This window comes from Ornithorhynchus anatinus, chromosome 4 (genome assembly GCF_004115215.2).
Source record: "Ornithorhynchus anatinus isolate Pmale09 chromosome 4, mOrnAna1.pri.v4, whole genome shotgun sequence".
NCBI classification, from domain to species: Eukaryota; Metazoa; Chordata; class Mammalia; order Monotremata; family Ornithorhynchidae; genus Ornithorhynchus; species Ornithorhynchus anatinus.
In genome coordinates, this window is record NC_041731.1 from 135,188,662 (window position 1) to 135,211,970 (window position 23,309).

At 51.3% G+C, this 23,309-nt stretch overlaps 1 protein-coding gene across 1 annotated transcript in view; it reads left to right on the forward strand.

The window, feature by feature from the left end:
- POLN (DNA polymerase nu) overlaps nucleotides 1-21,163 on the forward strand; it is a 95,520-nt gene extending 74,357 nt beyond the window's left edge. Inside the window, 4 exon segments of the mRNA XM_039911985.1 lie at nucleotides 8,999-9,081; nucleotides 15,037-15,171; nucleotides 20,899-20,977; nucleotides 21,076-21,163. Coding sequence (XP_039767919.1) covers nucleotides 8,999-9,081; nucleotides 15,037-15,171; nucleotides 20,899-20,977; nucleotides 21,076-21,163 — 385 coding nt within the window.
- Nucleotides 21,164-23,309: the final 2,146 nt, after the last annotated feature.

Sequence of the window (23,309 nt, forward strand, 5' to 3'; positions counted from 1 at the left end):
TGTCAATCTTTTGTAAAGTCCTGGGAATTTATGGGGATATTTCGTCTTCGGCTTTCATAATCCTTGCTGGACCTTTATTTTGCCTGGCATAGCACCGTATCGGGTCTTTTATTTTCTTTCCTACTGCAAAAGGAAAGTTTTGGGGGGAAAAAAATGGGGTTTTTTTGTTTTTTTGTTTTGGTTACAACTGTTTGGTGAAGGCTTAGAGTTGAATTACCCCAAAGACTCCTTATTTCTAATGTTCATTTCAAGGTGTGACTATCCCTAAGTCTTACCTGCTGTCACATAGTATTTCTCTCCTTGAGTCTGAAAAATTCTTCCCTAAGAGTTCTTGCAGCACATGATTAATTATCACAGAGGGTCCCTCTAATCTCTCGTGATTAGTTCTGCTTCGAAGGATTTTTTTCTGCTTTAGTCATTTCCTCCTAGATAATATCACTTAATCTCCTAGATTTTTTTTTTCTATTAGCGTTATGATTAGAGCCGGAGTGAATTCAACTCACTGTATCGGTTAGGCCTGAAATGGCTACTTCAATTCATTCTGGTATTCCCCCTTTTCCTCAGGTGCCCCTCCCCTCTCCATCGCCCCGACCGGCTCCCTTTTCTCTACCCCCACTCCCTGCCCCACAGCAGATATGTATAGATATATGTACGTATCTATAATTCTATTTATTTCTATTAATGCCCGTTTACTTGTTTTGATGGGTATATATAATTCTATTTATTTATATAGTTGCCTGCTTGCTTGTTTTGATGTCTGTCTCCCCCCTTCTAGACTGTGAGCCCATTGTGGGCAGGGATAATCTCTCTCGGTTGCTGAATTTCCAAGCGCTTAGTACAGTGCTCTGCACACAGTAAGTGCTCAATAAATACGATCAAATGAATGAATGAATCAGTCCCCTGAGCTTCCCGAGATCTAATGCCTTCCCAGACAGGATTGGAGCGAGCTTGGCTCAGGCATTGGTAGCCAGTACCAAGGTTTGGAATTTCCTAAAGGTAGTCGCCAATTAAATGCAATCAACCAATCAATCCATCGGTGGCATTTTTGAACGCTTACTGTGTGCCGAGCACTGTACTAAGCGCTTGGGAGACTGCAGTACAGTAGACTTGATAGACCATTCATTCATTCATTTGTATTTATTGAGTGCTTTTCGTGTGCAGAGCACTAGACTAAGCGCTTGGGAGAGGACAATGTAACAATAAACAGACCCATTCCCTGCCCACCCCAAGCTTACAGTCTGGTCTAGACATTAATAGAAATAAATAAATTGCAGGTATGGACATAAGTGCAGTGGGGCTGGGAGTGGGGCTGAATAAAGGGAGCTAGTCAGGGTGACCCAGAAGGGAGTGAGAGAAGAGGAATTGGAGGCTCAGTCTCCCAAGCGCTTAGTACAGTGCTCTGCACCCAGTAAACACTCAATAAATGCGAACTAATGAATGAATGAATGATAGGGACTGTGTCCAACATGATTTGCTTGCATCCACCCCCACCCTTAGAACAGTGTCTGGCACCTAGGAAGCACTTAGCGTGGCTCAGTGCAAAGAGCCCGGGCTTGGGAGTCAGAGGTCATGGGTTCTAATCCCGGCTCCGCCACTTATCAGCAGTGTGACTTTGGGCAAGTCACAACTTCTCTGTGCCTCAGTTACCTCATATGTAAAATGGGGATGAAGACTGTGAGCCCCACGTGGGACAACCTGAATACCTCGTATCTACCCCAGTGCTTAAAACAGTGCTTGGTACATAGTAAGCACTTAAATACTATTATCATTATTATTAGTAGTAGTAACAAATACCACAATTATTATTATCATTATTATTATCCGTGGTGACTGTCGCATTCCCTCCCAACAAGGAGGGTCCCTGCTCCATGCCTGCTAGGCTGGGGTAAAACCTGCTCCCTGTAGCAGTGATCGATTACAGTCGATTAGACTGTAAGCCCGTCACTGGGCAGAAATCGTCTCTATCTGTTGCCTAATTGTACATTCCAAGCGCTTAGTAAGGTGCTCCTACTATTGAATGAATGAATAAGTACTATTTTATTTATTACAATACTATAAATACTACAAATACTAATACTAAATACTATTGAATGAATGAATATTGAATAATCGGGGTGGGATATATAAGTGCTTGAGTCAGCATGGTAGAAGTTTAGAGAGGAAGGGGTGGATTCTAGAGATGGTTTAGTCAACTTGATAGGATTTGGTGACAGATTAAATATGTGAGTTGAATGAGAGAGATGAATCCAGGATAATGCCAAGGTTATGGGTTTGCTAGACAAGACTGTGCTGTCTGCCCTGATGGGAAAGTCAGGGGGAGGACCAGGTTTGGGTGCAGAGGTGAGGAGTTTTGGACATCCTAAATTTGAGGTGTTGGGAGAACGTCCAAGAAGAGATGTCCTGAAACCCTTCTTAAAACTCACCTCCTCCAAGAGGCCTTCCCACACTGAGCTCCCCTTCTCCCTCTACTGCGTCCCCTTCACCTCTCCGCAGCTTAACCCTCTTTTCCCCCCATCTCCCTCCGCTCCGCCCCCTCTCCCTTCCCATCCCCTCAGCACTGTACTCGTCCGCTCGACTGTATATATTTACATCACCCTATTTATTTTGTTAATGAAATGTACATCGCCTCGATTCTGTTTAGTCGCCATTGTTTTTACGAGATGTTCTTCCCTTTGACTCTATTTATCGGCATCGTTCTCGTCTGTCCGTCTCCCCGATCAGACCGTAAACCCGTCAAACGGCAGGGACCGTCTCTATCTGTTGCCGACTTGTTCATCCCGAGCGCTTAGTACAGTGCTCTGCACATAGTAAGCGCTCAATAAATACTATTGAATGAATGAATGAATAAATACGAATGAATGAATGAATGAATGAATGAATGAATCAGTAAGTGGCATTTATTGAGCCCTTACTGTGCGCAGAGCACCGTACCCAACGCTTGGGAGAGTACAGTATTACAGAACTGATAGACAAATTCCCTGTCCGCAGTGAGCTTACAGTCAAGAGGGGAAGACAGACATCAATAGAAATAAATTACAGACACGTACATAAGAGCTCGCGGGGCTGAGGGTGGGGTGAATAAAGTGTGCAAATCCAAATACCAGGGTGACACAGAAGAGAATGGGAGGAGAGAAAACGAGGTCTTAGTTGGGGAAGACCTCTTGGCAGAGATGTGCTTTTATTAAGGTTTTGAAGTTGGGGAGTGTGAATCATCTACAGGACATTAAAGGGATGGTAGTTTCAGGTCGGAAGCAGGACGTGGATGTGGGGTCGGCGGCGAGCCAGATGAAATTGAGGTACAGTGAGCAGGTTGGCATTAGAGGAGTGAAGTGTGAGGGCCGGGTTGGAGTAGGAAAGCAGTGGGATAAGGTAGTAGGGAGCAAAGTGATTGAGTGCTTTAGAGTCCCTGGTAAATAGTCTCTGCTTGATGCGGAGGCGGATGGGCCACCACCCGGAGGTTCTTGAGAAGCGAGGAAACGTGGACAGAACGTTTGTATAGAAAAATGATCTGGACAGCAGAGTGAAATATGGACTGGAATGGGAGATAGGAGACTGATGCAGTAATCGAGGTGGGTTAGGACAAGAGCTTGGATTAACTTGGTAACAGTTTGGATGGAGAGGAAAGGGCAGATTTTAGCGACGCTGTGAAGGTCGAAGCAACGGGATTTGGTGACAGACTGGATATGGGGGTTGAATATGTGGGTTGAACGAGATAGATGAATCGAGGATAAATCCAAGATTCGGGATCGTGTGACAGGGAGGATGGCGGTGCTGTCTTCAGTGATGGGAAAGTCAAGGGGAGGGCAGGGTTTAGGTGGGAAGATGAAGAGTTCTCTTAAGAATATGTTAAGTTTGAGATGTCAGTGGGATATCCAAGTAGAGATGCCTTGAATAATTATAATGAATAATCATTATGGTATCTGTTAAGTGCTTACTATGTGCCAGGCGCTGTTGTAAGCATTGGAGTAGATGCAAGATAATGCGTTGGACACAGTCCCTGTCCCACATAGGGCTCACGGTCTTAATCCCCATTTTACAGATGAGGTAACTGAGACCCAGAGACGTTAACTGACTTGCCCAAGGTCACGGAGCAGGCAAGTGGCGGAGATGAGATTAGAACCCATGACTTTCTGAATCCCAAGCCCAAGCTATCCATTAGGCTACGCTGCTTCCCTAGGTCACACTGCTTCCCTTCCTCCTGAAGGCAAGAGGAAATGCAAGACTGGAGATGAAAGAGAGCAGAACTAAAGAGGGAGATTAGGGAATCATTCATTCATTCATTCACACAATGGTATTTATTGAGCGCTTACTATGTGCAGAGCACTGTACTAAGCGCTTGGAATGGACAAATCGGTAACAGATAAAGACAGTCCCTGCCCTTTGACGGGCTTACGGTCTAACTGGGGGAGACGGACAGACAGAAACAATAGCAATCAGTAGAATCGAGGGGATGGACATCTCATTAAAACGATAGCAAATAAATAGAAGCAGGGTGATGTACATCTCATTAACAGAATAAATAGGGTAATGAAAATATATACAGTTAAGCGGACGAGAACGGTGCTGAGGGGAGGGGAAAGGAGAGGTGGAGGAGGAGAGGGAAAGGGGGAAAAGAGGGCTCAGCTGAGGAGAGGTGAAGGGGGGGTAGAGGGGGAGCAGAGGGAAAAGGGGAAGCTCAGTGTGGGAAGGCCACTCGGGGGAAGTGAGCTTTAAGTAGGGTTTTGTAGAGGGGAAGAGAATGAGTTTGGCGGAGGCGAGGAGGGAGGGCGTTCCGGGACCGCGGGAGGACGCGGCCCGGGGGTCGACGGCGGCACGGGCGAGGACGGGGGACGGCGAGGAGGCGGGCGGCGGAGGAGCGGGGCGTGCGGGGCGGGCGGTGGAAAGAGAGAAGGGAGGAGAGGTAGGAGGGGGCGAGGGGATGGACGGCCTTGAAGCCCAGAGTGAGAATCATCCGCTTAGAGATGGCAGTTGAAGCCTTGGGAGGGAATGAGTTCTCCAAAGGAGTGGGTGGAGGTGGAAAATAGGATGGGACCCAGAACTGAACCTTGAGAGACTCCCACAGTTAGAGGAGGGGAGGCAGAGGAAGAGCCCTCTAAAGAGACTGAATGAGCGGCCAGAGAGATAGGAGGGGAATCAAGAGAGGACAGTGTCGGCGAAGTGAAAGTTGGATAATGTTTCAAAGAGAAGGGGATGGTCGACTGATGAAGGCAGCTGAGAGGTCAAGGAGGATTAAGATGGAGTCGAGGCCATTGGATTTGGCAAGAAGGAGATCACTGGTGATCTTTGAGAGGCCGGTTTTGATGGAGTGAAGGGGGTGAAATTCAGGTTGGAGGGGTCAAGGAGAGAATTGGAGGAGAGAAAGTGGAGGAAGAGGGTGTAGACGACTCACTCAAAAAGTATGGAGAGGAATGGAGGGAGGGAGATGGGGCAATAAGCGGAGGGAGCCGCGGGATGAAGGGAGGGTTTTTTAGAAGAGGGGAGACATGGGCGTGTTTGAAAGCTTTCTGCTGGATAACAAGCCCATGGCCATTTGACTGGCACCTCTGTGACCCCATGACCCGCCTTCGACACGCCCCCATCCTGCCTCTTTCTGGGCTGTAAAGGGAGGTTGGTTTCTAGCAGGCCGAGGCTGACCTGATTATCGGTCAGTAGTATTTACCGAGCACCTCTTGGGAGCTGAGCAATGTACACGGAGCTTGGGAAAGTGTAATACAGTCAGGATGCGTTCTCCACCCTTTAAGATAATAATAATAATGATGGTATTTGTTAAGTGCTTACTATGTGCAAAGCACTGTTCTAAGCGCTGGGGAGGATACAAGGTGATCAGGTTGTCCCACGTGGGGCTCACAGTCTTCATCCCCATTTTACAGATGAGGTAACTGAGGCACAGAGAAGTTAGGTGACTTGCCCACAGTCACACAGCTGACAGGCGGCTGAGCCGGGATTTGAACCCATGATCTCTGACTCCGCAGCCCGGGCTCTTTCCACTGAGCCACGCTTGTGGGTGACTCAATTCTCACCCCCAAGATGGCCCTTTGGGAGGCCTCTTTCTCCCTGAGGGGAGAGAGAAACATGGAGAAAATCACCATTTTCCTTTTTCTCCTCTAAGGGGTCCACGCAGTCCTCATCCCAAAACTCAGGTGGAGAAGGCGAGAAGTGAGGCAGTCCAATGGTCGGTAGAAGCAGCGTGGCTTAGTGGAAAGAGCACAGGCTTGGGAGTCAGAGGTCGTGGGTTCTAATCCTGGCTCTGCCAATTGTCAGCTGTGTGATTTGGGGTCAGTCGCTTCACTTCTCTGTACTTCAGTTCCCTCATCTGTAAAAGGGGGATTAAGACTGTGAGCCCCACAGGGGACAACCTGATTACCTTGAATCTCCCCCAGTGCTTAGAACAGTGCTTGGCACATAGTGAGCGCTCAACAAATACCTTCATCATCATTATTATTATCCGGTGGACAGATGGAGTCTGGTGTTCGGAGATCCGGTCCAGGGTTGAGAGCCGGTGTTCCGACGGGTCCGGTGTCCAGATCTGGTCCGGTGTTCGGACCCGGGGACCCACGCTTTCTTTTTATGAGAATAAAATTATGAGAATTTATGAGAATAAAATAAAATTACCTCCAGAATTTAAGAATGTTCTCACTGCACCTGTCTCTGAACGCTGAGAGGGTCTTCAATGGCTATAATGATCATTACGGTACTCGCTAAGCACTTACTATGCGCCGGGCACTGTTCTGAGCGCCGGGGTAGATACAGACAAATAGGGTTGGACACGGTCCCTGTTCTACATAGGGCTCACGGTCTTAATCCCCATTTTACAGATGAGGTAACTGAGGCCCAGAGAACTAAAGGGACGTGCCCGAGATCACACAGCCGACGTGTGGCGGAGCTCTGCTTGATTTGCACGTAACGTTCTGTTCTGGGCACAAAGCATTGGTTTGTCCTGTGATACGATGGGTCAGGGAAGCGGCGTGGCTCAGTGGCAAGAGCCTGGGCTTCGGATCAGAGACCATGGGTTCGACTCCCGGCTCTGCCACTTGTCAGCTGTGTGACTGTGGGCAAGTCACTTCACTTCTCTGTGCCTCAGTTCCCTCATCTGTAAAATGGGGATTAACTGTGAGCCTCACATGGGACAACCTGATTACCCTGGATCTACCCCAGTGCTTAGAACACTGCTCTGCACATAGTAAACGCTTAACAAATACCAACATTATTATTCTTAATGTTCAAAGGGATTGCATCAGTAATCAAATCGACCCTTCTCTCCAGAGGGAGGGATCGAATTATTCAGAAAGGTGGCCGTGGCCATGTTTTTGGAAGGAATTTTACCAAATGAGCTAGGAGTCGGGGCATCCGGCCCTGAGGGGCAGTTGATATTCCAACCCCAACGCCGGAACCCCGAGCTCATTTCGCTATCGATTCAAATAAATAAATGACAGATATGTACGTAGGTGCTGTGGGGCTGGGACGGGGAGAAGAACCAAGGGAGCAAGTCAGTGTGACGCAGAAGGGAGAGGAAAGGATGGGCTTAGTCTGGGAAGGCCTCTTGGAGGAGATGGGCCTTCAGTAAGGCTTTGAAGGGGAGGAGAGTCACTGTCTGTGAATTTGAGGAGGGAGGAAGTTTCAGGCCGGAGGCGGGCCGGGGGCCAGGGGTCGGCAGCGAGACAGGCGAGATGGAGGCCCAGGGAGGAGGTGAGCGGCACCAGAGGAGCCGACTGTGCGGCCTGGGCTGGAGAAGGAGAGTAGAGAGGCTTCTGCGTCGTCCGAGCACTTGGATCTGTGACCCCTGAGTATTTGATATTCACCCCGCAGCACTTAGGTACGTAACTTAAAGATCTATATTATAAATCCCTTATTTAATAATAATAATGTTGGTATTTGTTAAGCACTTACTATGTGCGGAGCACTGTTCTAAGAGCTGGGGGAGATACAGGCTCATCAGGTTGTCCCACGTGAGGCTCACAGTCTTCATCCCCATTTTACAGGTGGGGTAACTGAGGCACAGAGAAGTGAAGTGACTTGCCCACGGTCACACAGCTGCCAAGTGGCAGAGCCGGGATTTGAACCCATGACCTCTGACTCCCAAGCCCGGGCTCTTTCCACTGAGCCACGTTGCTTCTATTCTATTATTTGTATTAATGTCATATTATTCATATTAATGTCAGTCTCCCCCCCAACACTGGAAGGTCATTACGGGCAGGGAACGTTTCTGCTAATTCTGTTGTATCGTACTCTCTCAAGCGCTTAGGACAGTGCTCTGCACTTAGTAAGTGCTCAATAAATACCATTGATTGAGGGGTTGATTGATTGCTCTGCACACAGTAAATACAATTAATTTATTGATTACGGACCCCACCGCACCTTATTGCCCACCCGACCTGAGCCCGAGAATTTCAGGCTACACAGCTGGAGGTGGGTAAGTTCAGCCGGTGGTCAACGGTTGTCTGTCCGGTTTCCTTCTCGTCTGTGGGGACGGACGGGTGGGGCCAGGCCCAGCACCATCAGGCACCTTGGTGGACAGCCCACCTGCTGTCAATGGGTGTATAATTATCATTATTATTATTATTATTATGGTATTTATTATGCACTTACTCGGTTCCAGGCCCTTTCCTAAGCCCTGGGGTTAGACAAGCAAATCGGTTTGGACACGGTCCCTTGTCCCGCACGGGACTCGCCGTCTCAATCCCCATTTTCCAGATGAGGTAACTGAGGCCCAGAGAAGTGATGTGACTTGCCCAAGGTCACACAGCGGACAAGTGGCGGAGTCCGAATCAGAACCCATGATCTTCCGACTCCCAGGACAGGGCTCTGTCCACGACGCCATGCTGCTTCTGACTACATCATGCTTCTACATAATCACCCGTAAGCTCGTTCGGGGCAGGAAATGTGTCCGTTTAGTGTTGCATCGTACTCTCCCGAGCGCTTAGTACAGTGCTCTGCACCCAATTAGCCCTCAATAGGTACGACTGAATGAATGAATGACTCATGATATCTTTTCACTCAGGAAAGGCCTTCCTCTGGAAGAGGTGAAGCCGGCAGAGAGAGAGCAGGCCAAGCGTGTCGCGTACTCGGCCGTGTACGGAGCAGGTAGGGCATGGGGAGGGTATTAGTTAACGTGCCGGGCACTGTACTAAACGCTGGGGTGGGTACAAGAGAAGCAGCGCGGTGCAGTGAAAAGAGCACGGGCTTGGGAGTCGGAGGTCGTGGGTTCTAATCCCAGCTCCGCCACTTATCAGCTGGGTGACTTTGGAGAAGTCATTTAAACTTCTCTGTGCCTCAGTTAGCTCATCTGTAAAATGGGGATTAAAACTGTGAGCCCCCCCCCCCGTGGGTCAACCTGACTGTCTCGAATCTACCCCAGCGCTTAGAACAGTGCTTGGCACATCATAAGCGCTTAACAAATACCCTCATTATTATTGTTATTACAAGCAAATCAGGTTGGTCACGATCCCCGTCCCACACTGGGCTCACGGTCTCAATCCCCATTTTACAAAGATGTGGTAACTGAGGCCCAGAGAAGTGAAGTGACTTGACCAGGGTCACACAGCACACAAGTGGCAGAGTCGGGCGAGGGGAGGGACGAGGAGCAGCCCGGGGTTGGGGTTGGGAGCCAGCGCAGGGTCCCTCTGGTGCTGCCCGCCTCCCGGATCTGAGCTCGTTGCAGGCAGGGATTGTGTCCGATATGTTGTTCGTTCAGTAGTATTTATTGAGCGCTTACTATTCATTCATTCAATAGTATTTATTGAGCGCTTACTATGTGCAGAGCACTGTACTAAGCGCTCAGGATGAACAAGTCGGCAACAGATAGAGACGGTCCCTGCCGTTTGACGGGCTCACGGTCCGATCGGGGGAGACGGACGGACGAGGACGATGGCGATAAATAGAGTCGAGGGGAAGAACGTCTCGTAAAAACAGATGGCGACTAAATAGAATCGAGGCGATGTACAATTCATTAACAAAATAAATAGGGTAACGAAAATATATACAGTCGAGCGGACGAGTACGGTGCCGAAGGGATGGGAGAGGAGGGGGGAGGAGCGGAGGGAAATGGAGAAAAAGAGGGTTTAGCTGCGGAGAGGTAAAGGGGGGGCGGCAGAGGGAGTAGAGGGAGAAGAGGAGCTCGGTCCGGGAAGGCCTCTCGGAGGAGGTGAGTTTTAAGTAGGGTTTCGAAGAGGGAAAGAGAATCGGTTTGGCGGAGGTGAGGAGGGAGGGCGTTCCGGGACCGCGGGAGGACGCGGCCCGGGGGTCGACGGCGGGATGGGCGAGACCGAGGGACGGTGAGGAGCACCGTACTAAGCGCTTGGAATGAACAAATCGGTAACAGATAGAGACCGTCCCTGCCCTTTGACGGGCTTACGGTCTAATCGGGGGGACAGTTCTATTGTATTCCCCCAAGCGCTTAGTACAGTGCTCTGCACACAGTAAGCACTCAATAAATACGATTGATTGATTGATTGACCTTGGGCAAGTCTCTCCACTTCTCTGAGCCGCCATTTCCTCCTCCGTAAAATGGGAATCCAATACCCGATCTCCCTCCCTCGTAGACTGTGAGCCCCATGGGGGACAGGGCCTGCGTCTGATCTGATTAGCCTGCATCTACCCCAGCGTTTATTAGAGTGCTTGATACATAGTAAGGGCTTAACAAAAACCACAACTATCATTCATTATTCAGTGGTAAATCCAAGGCCGAATGTTAAATCTGTCCCGCGCCGTTAGAGCGAAAGCTGCTTGTGGGTGGGGAACGTGTAACTCGTCTACTGGATCTCCCCACGGCTTAGTCATTAATTCATTCATTCAGTCGTATTAATTGAGCGCTTACTATGTGCAGAACACTGTACTAAGGGCTTGGAATGGACAATTTGGCAACAGATAGAGACGGTCCCTGCCCACTGACGGGCTCACGGTCTGATCGGGGGAGACGGACGGACAGAAACAACAGCAGTAAGTAGAATCGAAGGGGGTGTACGCCTCATTAACAAAATAAATAAGGTAATAAAAATATATCCGAATGAGCAGAGTGCTGAGGGGAAGGGAGAGGGGAGGAAAGGGGGAGGAGCAGAGGGAAAGGGGGGAAAGGGGACTTAGCTGAGGGGAAGTGAAGGTGGGGCAGAGGGAGCGGAGGGAAAAGGGGAAGCTCAGTCTGGGAAGGCCTCTTGCAGGAGGTGAGCTCTTAGAAGGAAATGGCATTTAAGCACTTACGCTGTGCAAAGCAGCGTTCTAAGCGCTGGGGGGATACGAGATGATCAGGTGGTCCCACGTGGGGCTCACGGTCTTCATCCCCATTTTACAGTTGAGGGAACTGAGGCCCAGAGAAGCGAAGTGACCTGCCCAAAGTCACGCAGTTGACGAGCGGCGGAGCCGGGATTTGAATGAATGAATGACCCCTGACTTCCCAGCCTGTCCTCTTTCCACTGGGCCACGCAGCTTAGTACAGTGCGGCCCTCCTAATGGGCTCTCAGTAAATAGCATCGCGACTGCGGCTATTACCGGAGGTCGGCAATAAGGCAGAGCGGCTGGGGACCTGCATAAAGACGGTTGACCGGCTTGATGGATTGTCCCAAGTCTTTTGCCTATTTTTCTAGGCAGTCAGTCAGTCGTATTTACTGAGCGCTTACTGTGTACCGAGCACTGCACTAAGCACCCGGGAGAGTGCAAAATAACAATAAGCAGACACATTCCCTGACCACAGCGAGCTTACGGTCCAGAGAGAATCAGAAGCGGCGTGGCTTAGTGGATAGAGCAAGGGCTTGGGAGTCAGGGGCCATGAGTTCTAATCTAGGCTCCACCGCTTGCCAGCTGTGTGACTCTTCACTTCTCTGGGCCTCAGTTACCTCTTCTGTAAAATGGGGATGAAGACTGTGAGCCCCATATGGGACAACCTGATCGCCCTGTATCTATCCCAGCGCTTAGAACGGTGCTTGGCGCATAATAAGCGCTTAACAAGGACCATTATTGTTATTAGAGGGGGAGACAAACGTTAATAGAAATCAGTAAATGACAGATATGGACGTGAGTGCAGTGGGGCTGAGAGAGGGGATGAATCGAGGGAGCAAGTCAGGGAGACGCAGAAGGGAGCGGGAGATAGAGGAAAGGAAGTTTAGTGAAGGAAGGCCTCTTGGAGGAGAAGGGCCTTCAGTGAGGCTTTGAAGGAGACGAGAGTTGGCTGGGGCCAATTATAATAATAATAATGGTGTTTATTAAGCGCTTACTATGTGCAAAGCACTGTTCTAAGCGTTGGGGGGATACAAGGGGATCAGGTTGTCCCTCGTGGGGCTCACGATCTTCATCCCCATTTTACAGATGAGGGAACTGAGGCCCAGAGAAGTGAAGTGCCTTGCCCGAAGTCACACAGCTGGCAAGTGGCGGAGTCGGGATCAGAACCCATGACCTCTGACTCCCAAGCCCCGGCTCTTTCCACTGAGCCACGCTGCTTCTCTAATTATCCTACTCCAGGGCTCTCCTTGCTCTCCTGGGGCACCCGGGAGCCTTCCCGGGCGAGGGTGAGGATGGGGGCACAGCGGGAGGAAGCTCGTTCCCCGTCACCCCCATCTTCCCCCAGAGACAGCGCCGAACTCCACGTCTGCCAGTCTGGCACCTCGTCCTAGAGGGAATTTTGCGGGAGGGAAGGCTGCGTTAGTAAATAAACAGTGAGTCACTGACGAGGATGTTTATGAGAAGGCATAATTTTACTTCTTTTAGCCGTGACAGAGACACAAAGGTTCCTTTGCGGAGGATTAACATCTAATTTTCCCATTGTCCCACACCCTTGGCAGTTAGAATTATTATGTATCTCCTGCCGTTGGCTTGTTTCCCCGCTCTTAATACGGCTAGGTCTTTGTACTTTTAAACCGGGCTGCAAAGAGACCTCGTCAAGGGGCGGCCTGAGACGGCCTGGAGAAAAGCCCAGAGTGGATCTGTCCAGATCCCTGCCGTTTTGAAAAATATCAAGACTCGCCTCTAACTTCTGGTTTATTAGTACGGCGAAACCGTCCCTTTCCCCAGAGTCATCGCCGGAGGGATTTTTCAAGGCCGAAAACGAGGCCAAGGAGAGCACCGGAGTTAGTCGAATGCAGAAAGGCTCTCCCGGAGCGGGCATCCTGTGCTGGGCTAGAGCGGGATCCTCTGGGAATCGGGGACCGTCTGGTCGGCGAGGCGCGTCCGCGGGGGACCCCGGGCCCCGTGGAAGCCAAGAGATGGGGGTGCCCCCGCGCCTGGAGTCGGACACGGGGGGTGCCGCGGCCCGAGCGTTCCTCACGACGCGGGGTCTGCGAGAGCACTGGGGGAACTGGGTGGGTTTCTGGGGGTGCTCCTCGTTTCCTCGACCTCTGGGAAACCGAGGCGAGCAATGAAAAACGCTCTTTAATTCCAATCTCAATGCGGTTATCCCTGAGAAGGCAGAATGACCTCTAGGCTGACCTCTGGGTCCTTGAGGGCCTCCTCCGGCGGGGCGGGGCGGGCCCTTGGCAGTTGTCCCCCAGGAGCCGGTACAAAGAATGCAAGCAGCCGTGTGGGCGGGGCAGGGCCCCGGTGGGAAGATTTTCCCGACGCCCGTCACCGGGGTCGAATATCTCCAAACCACGGGGCCTCGGGGAGGGAGCCCAGGCCTGGGAGTCAGAGGACCCGGGTTCTAATCCCAGCTCTGCCACTTGCCTGCTGTATGACCTCAGAAGTCACTTTATTTTATGGTATTTGTTTAGCACTTACTATGTGCCAGGCACGTACTAAGCGCAGGGTAGATAGGTTGCATACAGTCCACGTCCCGCCTAGGACTCACAGTTCTAATCCCCATCTCACAGACGAGATAACTGAGACACAGAGAAAAGTGAAGCGACTCGCCCAGGCTCACACTTAACTTTGCTGGGCCTCAGTTTCCTCATCTGTAAAATAGGGGTAAGAGGCCTTTCACCCTTCCTCCTCAGACTCTGGGACAGGGGCCGCGTGTCCCATCGGATCATCTCGTGCCTGACTTAAGGCTCGGTGCGGAGTGAGCTCTATTCAGTCGATGGTATTTTTGTCCCTATCTCTAATTCACTTTCACGCCCGACTCCTCCTCCAGACCGTAAGCTTGTTGTCGGCGGGAAACGCGTGTATCCTCCTACCCCAAGCGCTTAGAACGGCGCTCTGCATACAGTCGTATTTATTGAGTGCAGATGGTGTGCGGAGCGCCGTACTAAGCCCTCGGGAGAGTGGAGTGTCGTAGAATTATAGCCACGGCCCCTGCCCGCAGGACTCGTCTACCGTCTAGCGTGGCGATGCCGTCGTTATCGTCATCGGTCGTAAATTTTGAGCACTTCCTGTGTACAGAGCACTGTACTAAGCGCTTGGGAGCGTACAGTACAGCACAGTTGGTAGACACGATCGCTGCCCATATTATTTTCCTTAGTGTGAGAGACCCTGTGACCTCAAGGAAGGCGGAGTGTTGACTGTCCCTGCCCCGTGAACAGACCTACGGTAAAACTCTGCGTCACCTTGACTCTCTCCCTTTGCTCTTTTCCCCCCTCGTCTCCGCTCCGCGGCACTTACGTATACATCTGTGATTCTATCTATTTTTTAGCGATGCCTGTTTACTTGTACTGGGGAAGCAGCGTGGCTCAGCGGAAAGAGCCTGGGCTTCGGATTCGGGGGTCATGGGTTCGACTCCCGGCTCTGCCACTCGTCAGCTGTGTGACCGTGGGCGAGTCACTTCGCTTCTCTGTGCCTCAGTGACCTCATCTGGAAAATGGAGCTCAACTGTGAGCCTCACGTGGGACCGCCTGATGACCCTGTATCTACCCCAGTGCTTAGAACAGTGCTCTGCACATTGTAAACGCTTAACAAATACCAACATTATCATTATTATTATTGAGGTCTGTCTCCCCACCTCTAGACCGAAAGCTGGCCGTGGACAGGGATTGTCTCTCCTCATCGCTGCGTTGTACTTTCCAAGCGCTCAATACAGTGCTCCGCGCGCAGTAAGCACGCAATAAATACGATTGAATGAATGAACGGATGTGAATCAGGGTTAAATCCTTCTCTCATCAGTGTTTTTTTATAACACTTAAGGCAAAGAACGCCTTGCTGCTGCTTGCCTGGATGTCACCCCTCCTCAAGCCGGTCGGTTTATAGAGAGTTTCCTGCAGAAATACAAGAAAGTTCATGATTTCACACAAGAAACCCTCGCCCAGTGCCACAGAGAAGGTAATAAAAACTTTCTCAATGCCTCCCTTTCTGCTCTTTCTCCAGAACGGTCGATTTGCTATTGCGGCCTGTTAGGATTCGTTAGGCTGAGTGAACGTCTCGACCCGTGGAGGTCCCTGATGGAGGATGATAATGTTGGCATTTATTAAGCGCTTACTATGTGCAGAGCACTGTTCTAAGCGCTGGGGTAGACACAAGGGAATCAGGTTGTCCCACGTGGGGCTCACGGTCTTAATCCCCATTTTACAGATGAGGTAACTGAGGCACAGAGAAGTGAAGTGACTCGCCCACAGTCACACAGCTGACAGGTGGCGGAGCCGGAATTCGAACTCATGACCTCTGACTCCAAAGCCCGGGCTCTTTCCACTGAGCCACGCTGCTTCTGTAATAGTTTGGGATAGTTTTGGGGGGACGCAACCGTGGCTGGATAAACCCTTGTGGGCCTGGGTCGATCCACACTGCAGGCCCCCTGTCCCCCGTAATAATAATGATTATAATAATCATGGGATTTGTTAAGCGCTTACTATGTGCCGAGCGCTTTGGCGGATACAAGCAAATGGGGTTGGACACAGTCCCTTGTCCCACGTGGGGCTCACAGTCTCAATCCCCGTTTTACGGATGAGGTAACTGAGGCACAAAGAAGTTGAGCGACTTGTCCGGGGTCCCCCAGCAGACAAGTGGCGGAGCCGGGATTAGAATCCATGACCTTCTGACTCCCAGACCAGTGCTGTGTCCACTAGGCCGTGCTGCTTCTCTATGGAATTCCCCAGAAATGGCCTTAGGTTCTCCTGGAATACTCACTGCAGTAGCACCTGGGAGCGGGAACTGAGCTCCGACTATTTCTTTTCAATAGTATTTGTTAACCGCTTACAGTGTGCTAAGCGCCGCTCTGAGCGGTTGGGTGCGGACAAGATAATCGGGTTGGACACAGTCCACGTCCCACATGGAGCTCACAGCCTTCATCCCCGTTTTACAGATGAGGTAACTGAGGCCCCGAGAAGTTAAGTGACTTACTCAAGGTCGCACAACAGGCAAGTGGCAGAGCCAGGACCGGAGCTATATCTTCATCGCCCTACCCATTTCGTTAATGAGATGTACATCGCCTCGATTCTATTTATTTGCTATTGTTTTAATGAGACGTTCATCCCCTCGATTCCATTTATCGCCATCGTCCTCGTCCGCCCGTCTCCCCCGATCAGACCGTGAGCCCGTCAGAGGGCGGGGACCGTCTCTATCTGTTACCGATCTGTCCGTTCCGAGCGCTCGGTACGGTGCTCTGCGTATAGTGAGCGCTCAGTAAGTGCTATCGAATGAATGAATGAACAGTGCTTGGCACATAGTAAGTGCTTAACAAACACCCTCCTTATTATTATTATCGTTATCCACTAGATCGTTATCATTATTATTATCCACTAGAGAAGCAACACGGCACAGTGGATAGAGCATGGGCCTGGGAGTCAGAGGGTCACGGATTCAAATTCTGGCTTCCCCACTTGTCGGCTCTGTGACCTTGGGCGGGTCCCTACGCCCCTCTGTGCCTCAGTTACCTCATCTGCAAAACAGGGATCGAGACTGTGAGCCCCATGTGGGACGGAGACTGCGTCCAACCCGATTAACCTGTATCCAACTCAGCGCTTAGAACAGCGCTCGGCAGGGCACATAACGAGCGCTTAACAAGTGCTATTATTCTTATCATCTTATCATCATCATCACCAGTGCTGAGAAGCAGCGTGGCTCAGTGGGAAGAGCACGGGCTTGGGAGTCAGAGGTCGTGGGTTCTAATCCTGGCTCTGCCACTTATCAGCTGGGTGACTGTGGGCGAGTCACTTCACTTCTCTGGGCCTCGGTGACCTCCTCCGGAAAATGGGGATTAAGACTGTGAGCCCCACGCGGGACGACCTAATTACCTTGTATATACCCAGGGCTTAGAACAGTGCTTGGCACATAGGAAGCGCTTAACAAAGACCAAAATTATCATTATTATTATTTATCTCAAGCAGTGACCAGGGACTGGCGGGGGTTGGGGGAGAAGGCAACGGGAGACGTGAGATGGATGATGCCACTGCCCTCTCCTCTCCCGTCTCTTCCCCGTTGGGCCGGGGGACGGGTGAGCCCAGGTCTCGGCAACGCTCTGAGCGCCTCCTCCAAGCCAAATTCCCAACCCCAGATCCATTACTGGGGCTTTTTCCACCTTCTCAATAAAGCCTGTGTTCTCACAATGAGCACGGTTGTGTCCAGTTACATCACAGCTTAAAAATAGAAAAAGCCGGCGTCAACAACCCGGGGCCGGGGGCGATACACGGGATTTGCTGCGGCTTTTTACGTTCGTTTCGTTGGGTTTTTAAGGATGTTGGCTTAACGCTTACTGGGTGCCGGGCACCGTACTAAGCACTGGGTTAGATACGAGCTAATGGGGTGGGACCCAGTCCGTGTCCCGCGTGGGACTCCCAGGCTTGATCCCCATTTTACGGACGGGGGAACCGAGGCGCAGAGAAGTGAAATGACTTGCCCAAGGTCACACAGCAGGCAAGCGGAGGAGCCGGGACCCGAACCCAGGTCCTTCTGACTCTCAGGCCCGTGCTCTATCCGCGAGGCTACACCGTTTCTCGGCTGTTAGATCGTAAGCCTCGGCTTCAGGGGTCCCGGCTTTGCCGGTGCGGATTCTGTAGTGGAGGTCCTTGAGTCTCCGAGGCCCCTGAAGAACATGTGGGTCCGAGACCACCCGGGGGTGGGAGGGAGTGGACCCTCCCCACCCCGCCCCACTCCGGCCCAGCCATCCAAACCTTGGAGTCCCCCTGGCCAGAAGACGCGGCTCGGTGGGAAGAGCTCGGCCTTTGGAGCCGGGGGTCGTGGGTTCCAATCCTGGCTCCGCCACCCGTCAGCCGTGTGACTCTGGGCAAGTCGCTTCGCTTCTCGGTGCCTCAGTTACCTCATCTGGGAGCCTCATGAGGGACAACCCGACTACGCCGTATCTACCCAGCGCTTAGAATAGTGCTCTGCACATTGTGAGCGCTTAACAAATAGGGAAGCAGCGTGGCCCAGTGGTAAGAGCCTGGGCTTCGGAGTCAGAGGTCATGGGTTCGACTCCTGGCTCGGCCACTCGTCGGCTGCGTGACCGTGGGCGAGTCAATTCACTTCTCTGGGCCTCAGTTCCCGCTTCTGTAAAATGGGGATTAACCGTGAGCCTCACGTGGGACGACCTGATGACCCTGTATCTCCCCCAGCGCTTAGAACGGTGCTCTGCACATAGTAAGCGCTTAACAAATACCAACATTATTATTATTAAATACCAACATTAAAACGTGCCATGCCTCTGTTTTTATAAGGCATCTGTTAAGCACTTACCATGTTCCGGGCACTGTACTAAGCGCTAGAGTAGATACAAATTAATCAGGTTGGACACAGTCCCTGTCCCACATGGGCCTCACCGTCTTAATCCCCATTTTCTGTGTGTAGAGCACTGTCCTAAGCACTTGGGAGAGTCCAGGACAACAGAGTTGGTAGACACATTCCCTGCCCACGAGGAGCTGACGGTCTGGAGGGGGAGAAATTTCCGGATGGACCGGCCGCCGGACGTTTCCAGCTGAAACTAGGGCTAGGCAGGCGGTCTGATGCCTGAGCCTTCTCGGGCCTCAGGGTTGGGAGACCCTGGTTCCGATCACCATCATCAATGGTATTTAGTAAGCGCTTACTATGTGCAGAGCACTGTACTAAGCACTTGGGGGAGAACAATACAACAGAGTTAATGCTGGTATTTGTATTTGTTAAGCGCTTACGATGTGCAGAGCACTGTTCTAAGCGCTGGGGTAGATACAGGGTAATCAGGTCGTCCCACGTGAGGCTCACAGTTAATCCCCATTTTACAGATGAGGGAACTGAGGCACAGAGAAGTGAAGTGACTCGCCCACGGTCACACAGCTGACAAGTGGCAGAGCCGGGAGTCGAACCCACGAACTCTGACTCCCAAGCCCGGGCTCTTTCCACGGAGCCACGCTGCTTCTCCAGTTGCAGTCCTACAACGAGCTTAAAGTCTAAAGGGGGAGATAGACATTAATAATAATAATAATAATAGTACTTGTTAAGTGCTTACTATGTGCCAAGCACCGTTCTAAGCACTGGGGGAGATACATGTTAATCAGGTTGGACATAGTCTGTGTCCCACAGGGGGCTCACAATCTGCAGCCCCAGGTTAACTGAGGCCCAGAGAAGTGAAGTAACTTGCCCAAGGTCGCATAGTAGACGTGGGGCGGAGCCAGCATTAGAAACCGGGTCCTTTTAACTCTCAGGACCGTGCTCTATTCACTAAGCCACACTGCTTCTCTAATGAATTAATGTATGTGAAGAATTTATGCTATATAATCTAAAGAGATATACATAAGTACTGTGAGGATTGAGCTTGGGGTGAATTTTGAATGCCCAAAAGGTACAGAACCAAGAGTATAGGTGATGCAGAAGGGAGAGGGAGCCAGGGAACAGAAGGCGTAATCGGAGAAGGCTCCTTGGAGGAGATTCACTCGTTGATTCGATCAAATTTATTGAGCCCTGTGTGCAGAGCACTGTACCAAGCGCTTGGGAAAATACAACAATAAAGAGAGACAATCCCTGCCCACAACGAGCTCACAGTCTAGAGGTGAGACCCGGGGTCACCCGGCTCTCCCTCTGGTCTGCTGGTTGACCTGAGAAAAGTCACTTAACCTCTCTGATCTTGGGTTTCTCATCTGTAAAATGCGAATAAGATCCCTGTTGTTGTTTTTAATGGTCCTTGTTAAGTGCTTATTATCTGCCAGGCGCTGTACTAAATGCTGGGGTAGATACGAGATAATTGGGTTGGACTTAGACCGTGTCCCACCCGTCCCATAGCACATATGTACATATCCGTAATTTATTTAAGAATATTTATGTCTGTCTCCCCCCTAATAATAGTAATAACGTTGGTATTTGTTAAGCGCTTACTATGTGCCGAGCCCTGTTCTAAGCGCTGGGGTAGATACAGGGTCATCAGGTTGTCCCACGTGGGGCTCACAGTCTTAATCCCCATTTTCCAGATGAGATAACTGAGGCACCGAGAAGTGAAGTGACTTGCCCACGGTCACACAGCTGACAGGCGGTGGAGCCGGGATTAGAACCCCTGGCCTCCGACTCCCAGGCCCGGGCTCTTTCCACTGAGCCACGCTGCTTCTCGAGACTCTGAACTCTTTATGGGCCGGGACTGGGTCTGTTGTTGTTGTATTATACTCCCCCAAGTGCTTAGTACAGAGCTTGGCGCACAGTAAGCGCTCAATAAATACGATTGAATGAATGAATGTGCGCACTGTCTTAATCCCCGTTTTACAGATGAGGGAATCGAGGCACTAGCCCAAGGTCAAACAGCAGATAAGCAGCAGAGCCGGGATTAGAACCCAGGCCCTTCTTACTCCCGGACCCGTGCTCTATCCGTTAGGCCATGTGGCTTCTCCCTCCCTCTTAGGCCACGAGCCTCCCAAGGGACAGGGACTGTGCCCAAGCTGATGATCTTGTTTCTTTCAGCACAGTGCTCATCGCAGATTCGGCACTTAGTAAATACAGCAGTTGTTAGAAATGTTAAGCCCTTAAAAGTGGAAATAACTGATTGGGCTCTCACCGTGTCCGCCTTAGAAAAACTGGCTTAAAAGTCCTTCCCCCCAGTGAGTCCATGACACTGCTGTAGCAAATCTGGCTCCCTCTCTGACCCCGTGACCATTTTCTTAGGTTCCGCCGCCGACCTCTGTAGACTGGCCATGATTGAGATTTTCAAGTCCATCTCCGTTTCCCCAACCCTGTCCCCTAGGTAAGTAAAACTCCGCCTCGGTGGACGGGGCCGGAAGGGGGCCGTTTTGACCCGACTCGGCCCAGTTCGCCTCGTCTTTGGTCTTTGCTTTTCTCCAGGAGAGATCGATTCGATTTGTCTTGCAAATCGACCCGATGCGGCGCGTCCTCCGTGCCCGCCCTCTACCGCTGCAGACATCTTTTATGAGCTCAGGCCCAAGAAGTTGTTTCCTCTAGTCAAAGGAAGACTCTGCCTTGGCCGCGGCGAGAAATCTCTCGGAAATATACACGGTGACAGTGGCGGACGTTGCGTCGTCTAGCGAGGCCCCGCTGCCGCTGCAGCTACTGGGGGCGGGGAGAGGGAGAGGGCCGGGGAGACCTGCTCCTGCGGGCGAGAGGCCCGACGTCGTCAGAGAGAGGTCTGATGTTGTCGCGGGGCAGAGGCCAGCTGCCGTGTGGGAAAGAGGCCTAGGGCTGCGTGGGAAAGCGGCCTCCTGCTGTACGGGAGAGGCCCGCTCCTGTGTGGAAAAGAGACCTTCTGCCCCACGGGAGAGGCCTGTTGCTGTCAGGGAGAGACCTGCTGCCGTTGGGGAGTGGTGGGCTGGTTCTTTTGGGGGGCAGAGGCTCCTGCTGTAGGGGCTAGAGGCCTGCTGCTGTGGGGGGCAAAGGCCCGCTTCTTGGGGGCCAAAAGTCTGAGACCTCCTACCGTATGAGAGAGGCCTGCCGCTGTGTGGAAAAGAGGGCTTCCCGCTGTATTCATTCATTCGGTCGCATTTATTGAGCACTTACTGCGTTCAAAACACTGCACTAAGCACTTGAGCACAATACAATAATAATAATAATGTTGGTGTTTGTTCAGCACTCATGCACTGTTCTAAGCTCTGGGGGAGATACAGGGTAATCAGGTTGTCCCGCGTGAGGCTCCCAATCTTAATCCCCATTTTCCAGACCAGATAAGTGAGGCACAGAGAAGGTAAGTGACTCGCCCCCAGTCACCCAGCTGACAAGTGGCAGAGCCGGGATTCGAAACCATGACCTCTGACTCCCAAGCCCGGGCTCTTTCCACTGAGCCACGCTGCTTCTCAAGACTCTGAACTCTTTATGGGCCGGGACTGGGTGTGTTGTTGTATTATACTCTCTCAAGTGCTTAGTACAGAGCTTGGCGCACAGTAAGCACTCAATAAACACGATTAACAACAAACAGACACATTTCTGCCCGTAACGAGATCACAGTCTAGAGGGGGAGACAGACATTAATATAAATACATTAAAAAAAATAAATAACAGGTATATAATAATTATATTTGTTAAGCACTTACTATGTGCCAAGCACTGTTCTAAGGTCTATACAGATATGAAGATATACAGATATATAGATATGTGTGTGCTGTCGGAATGGAGGGAGGATGAACGAAGGAGCAAGTAGAAGTGGCACAGAAGGGAGCGGGAGAAGAGGAAAGGAGGGCTTAGTCAGGGAAGGCTTTTTGGAGGAGGTGTGCTTTTAATAAGGTTTGGAAGAGTAGGGAGAGCAATTTTCTGCCTGATAGGATGAGGGAGGGCGTTCCAGGCCAGAGGCAGGACGTGGGCGAGAGACGGGTGGCAAAACAGAAGCAGCATGGCTCAGTGGAAAGAGCACGGGTTTGGGAGTCAGAGGTCATGAGTTCGAATCCCAGCCCTTCCACTTGTCAGCTGTGTGACTGTGGGCAAGTCGCTTCGCTTCTCTGTGCCTCAGTGACCTCATCTGTAAAATGGGGATTAACCGGGAGCCTCACGTGGGACGACCCGATGACCCCGTATCTACCCCAGCGCTTAGAACGGCGCTCGGCACATAGTAAGCGCTTAACAAATACCAACGTTATTATTATTACCAGACAAGATGGAGGCACAGCGAGAAGGTTGGCATTACAGGAATGAGGTCTGCGGGCTGGGTTGTAGTAGGAGAGTAGCGAGGTGAGGTAGGAGGGAGCAAGGGGATTAAGTGCTTTAAAGCCAAAGGTGAGGAGTTTTTGTCTGATGCGGAGGTGGATGGGCAACCACTGGAGTTTCTTGAGGAGTGGGGAAACGTGGTCTGAACGTTTTGGAAGGAAAACGATTGGGGCAGCAGAATGGAATATGGGCCGGAGTATGGCGAGACAGGAGGCGGAGAGGTCAGCAAGGAGGCTGATACAGGAATCGAGGCAGGATAGGATAAGTGCTGTATGGGAGAGACCTGCGGAGGTGGGGGTGAGGCCTGCTGCTGTGAAGGGCTGCCGTAGAGAAGCGGCGTGGCTCAGTAGAAAGAGCCCGGGCTTGGGAGTCAGAGGTCTCGGGTCCTAATCCCCGCTCCGCCACTTGTCAGCCGGCAAGTCACTTAA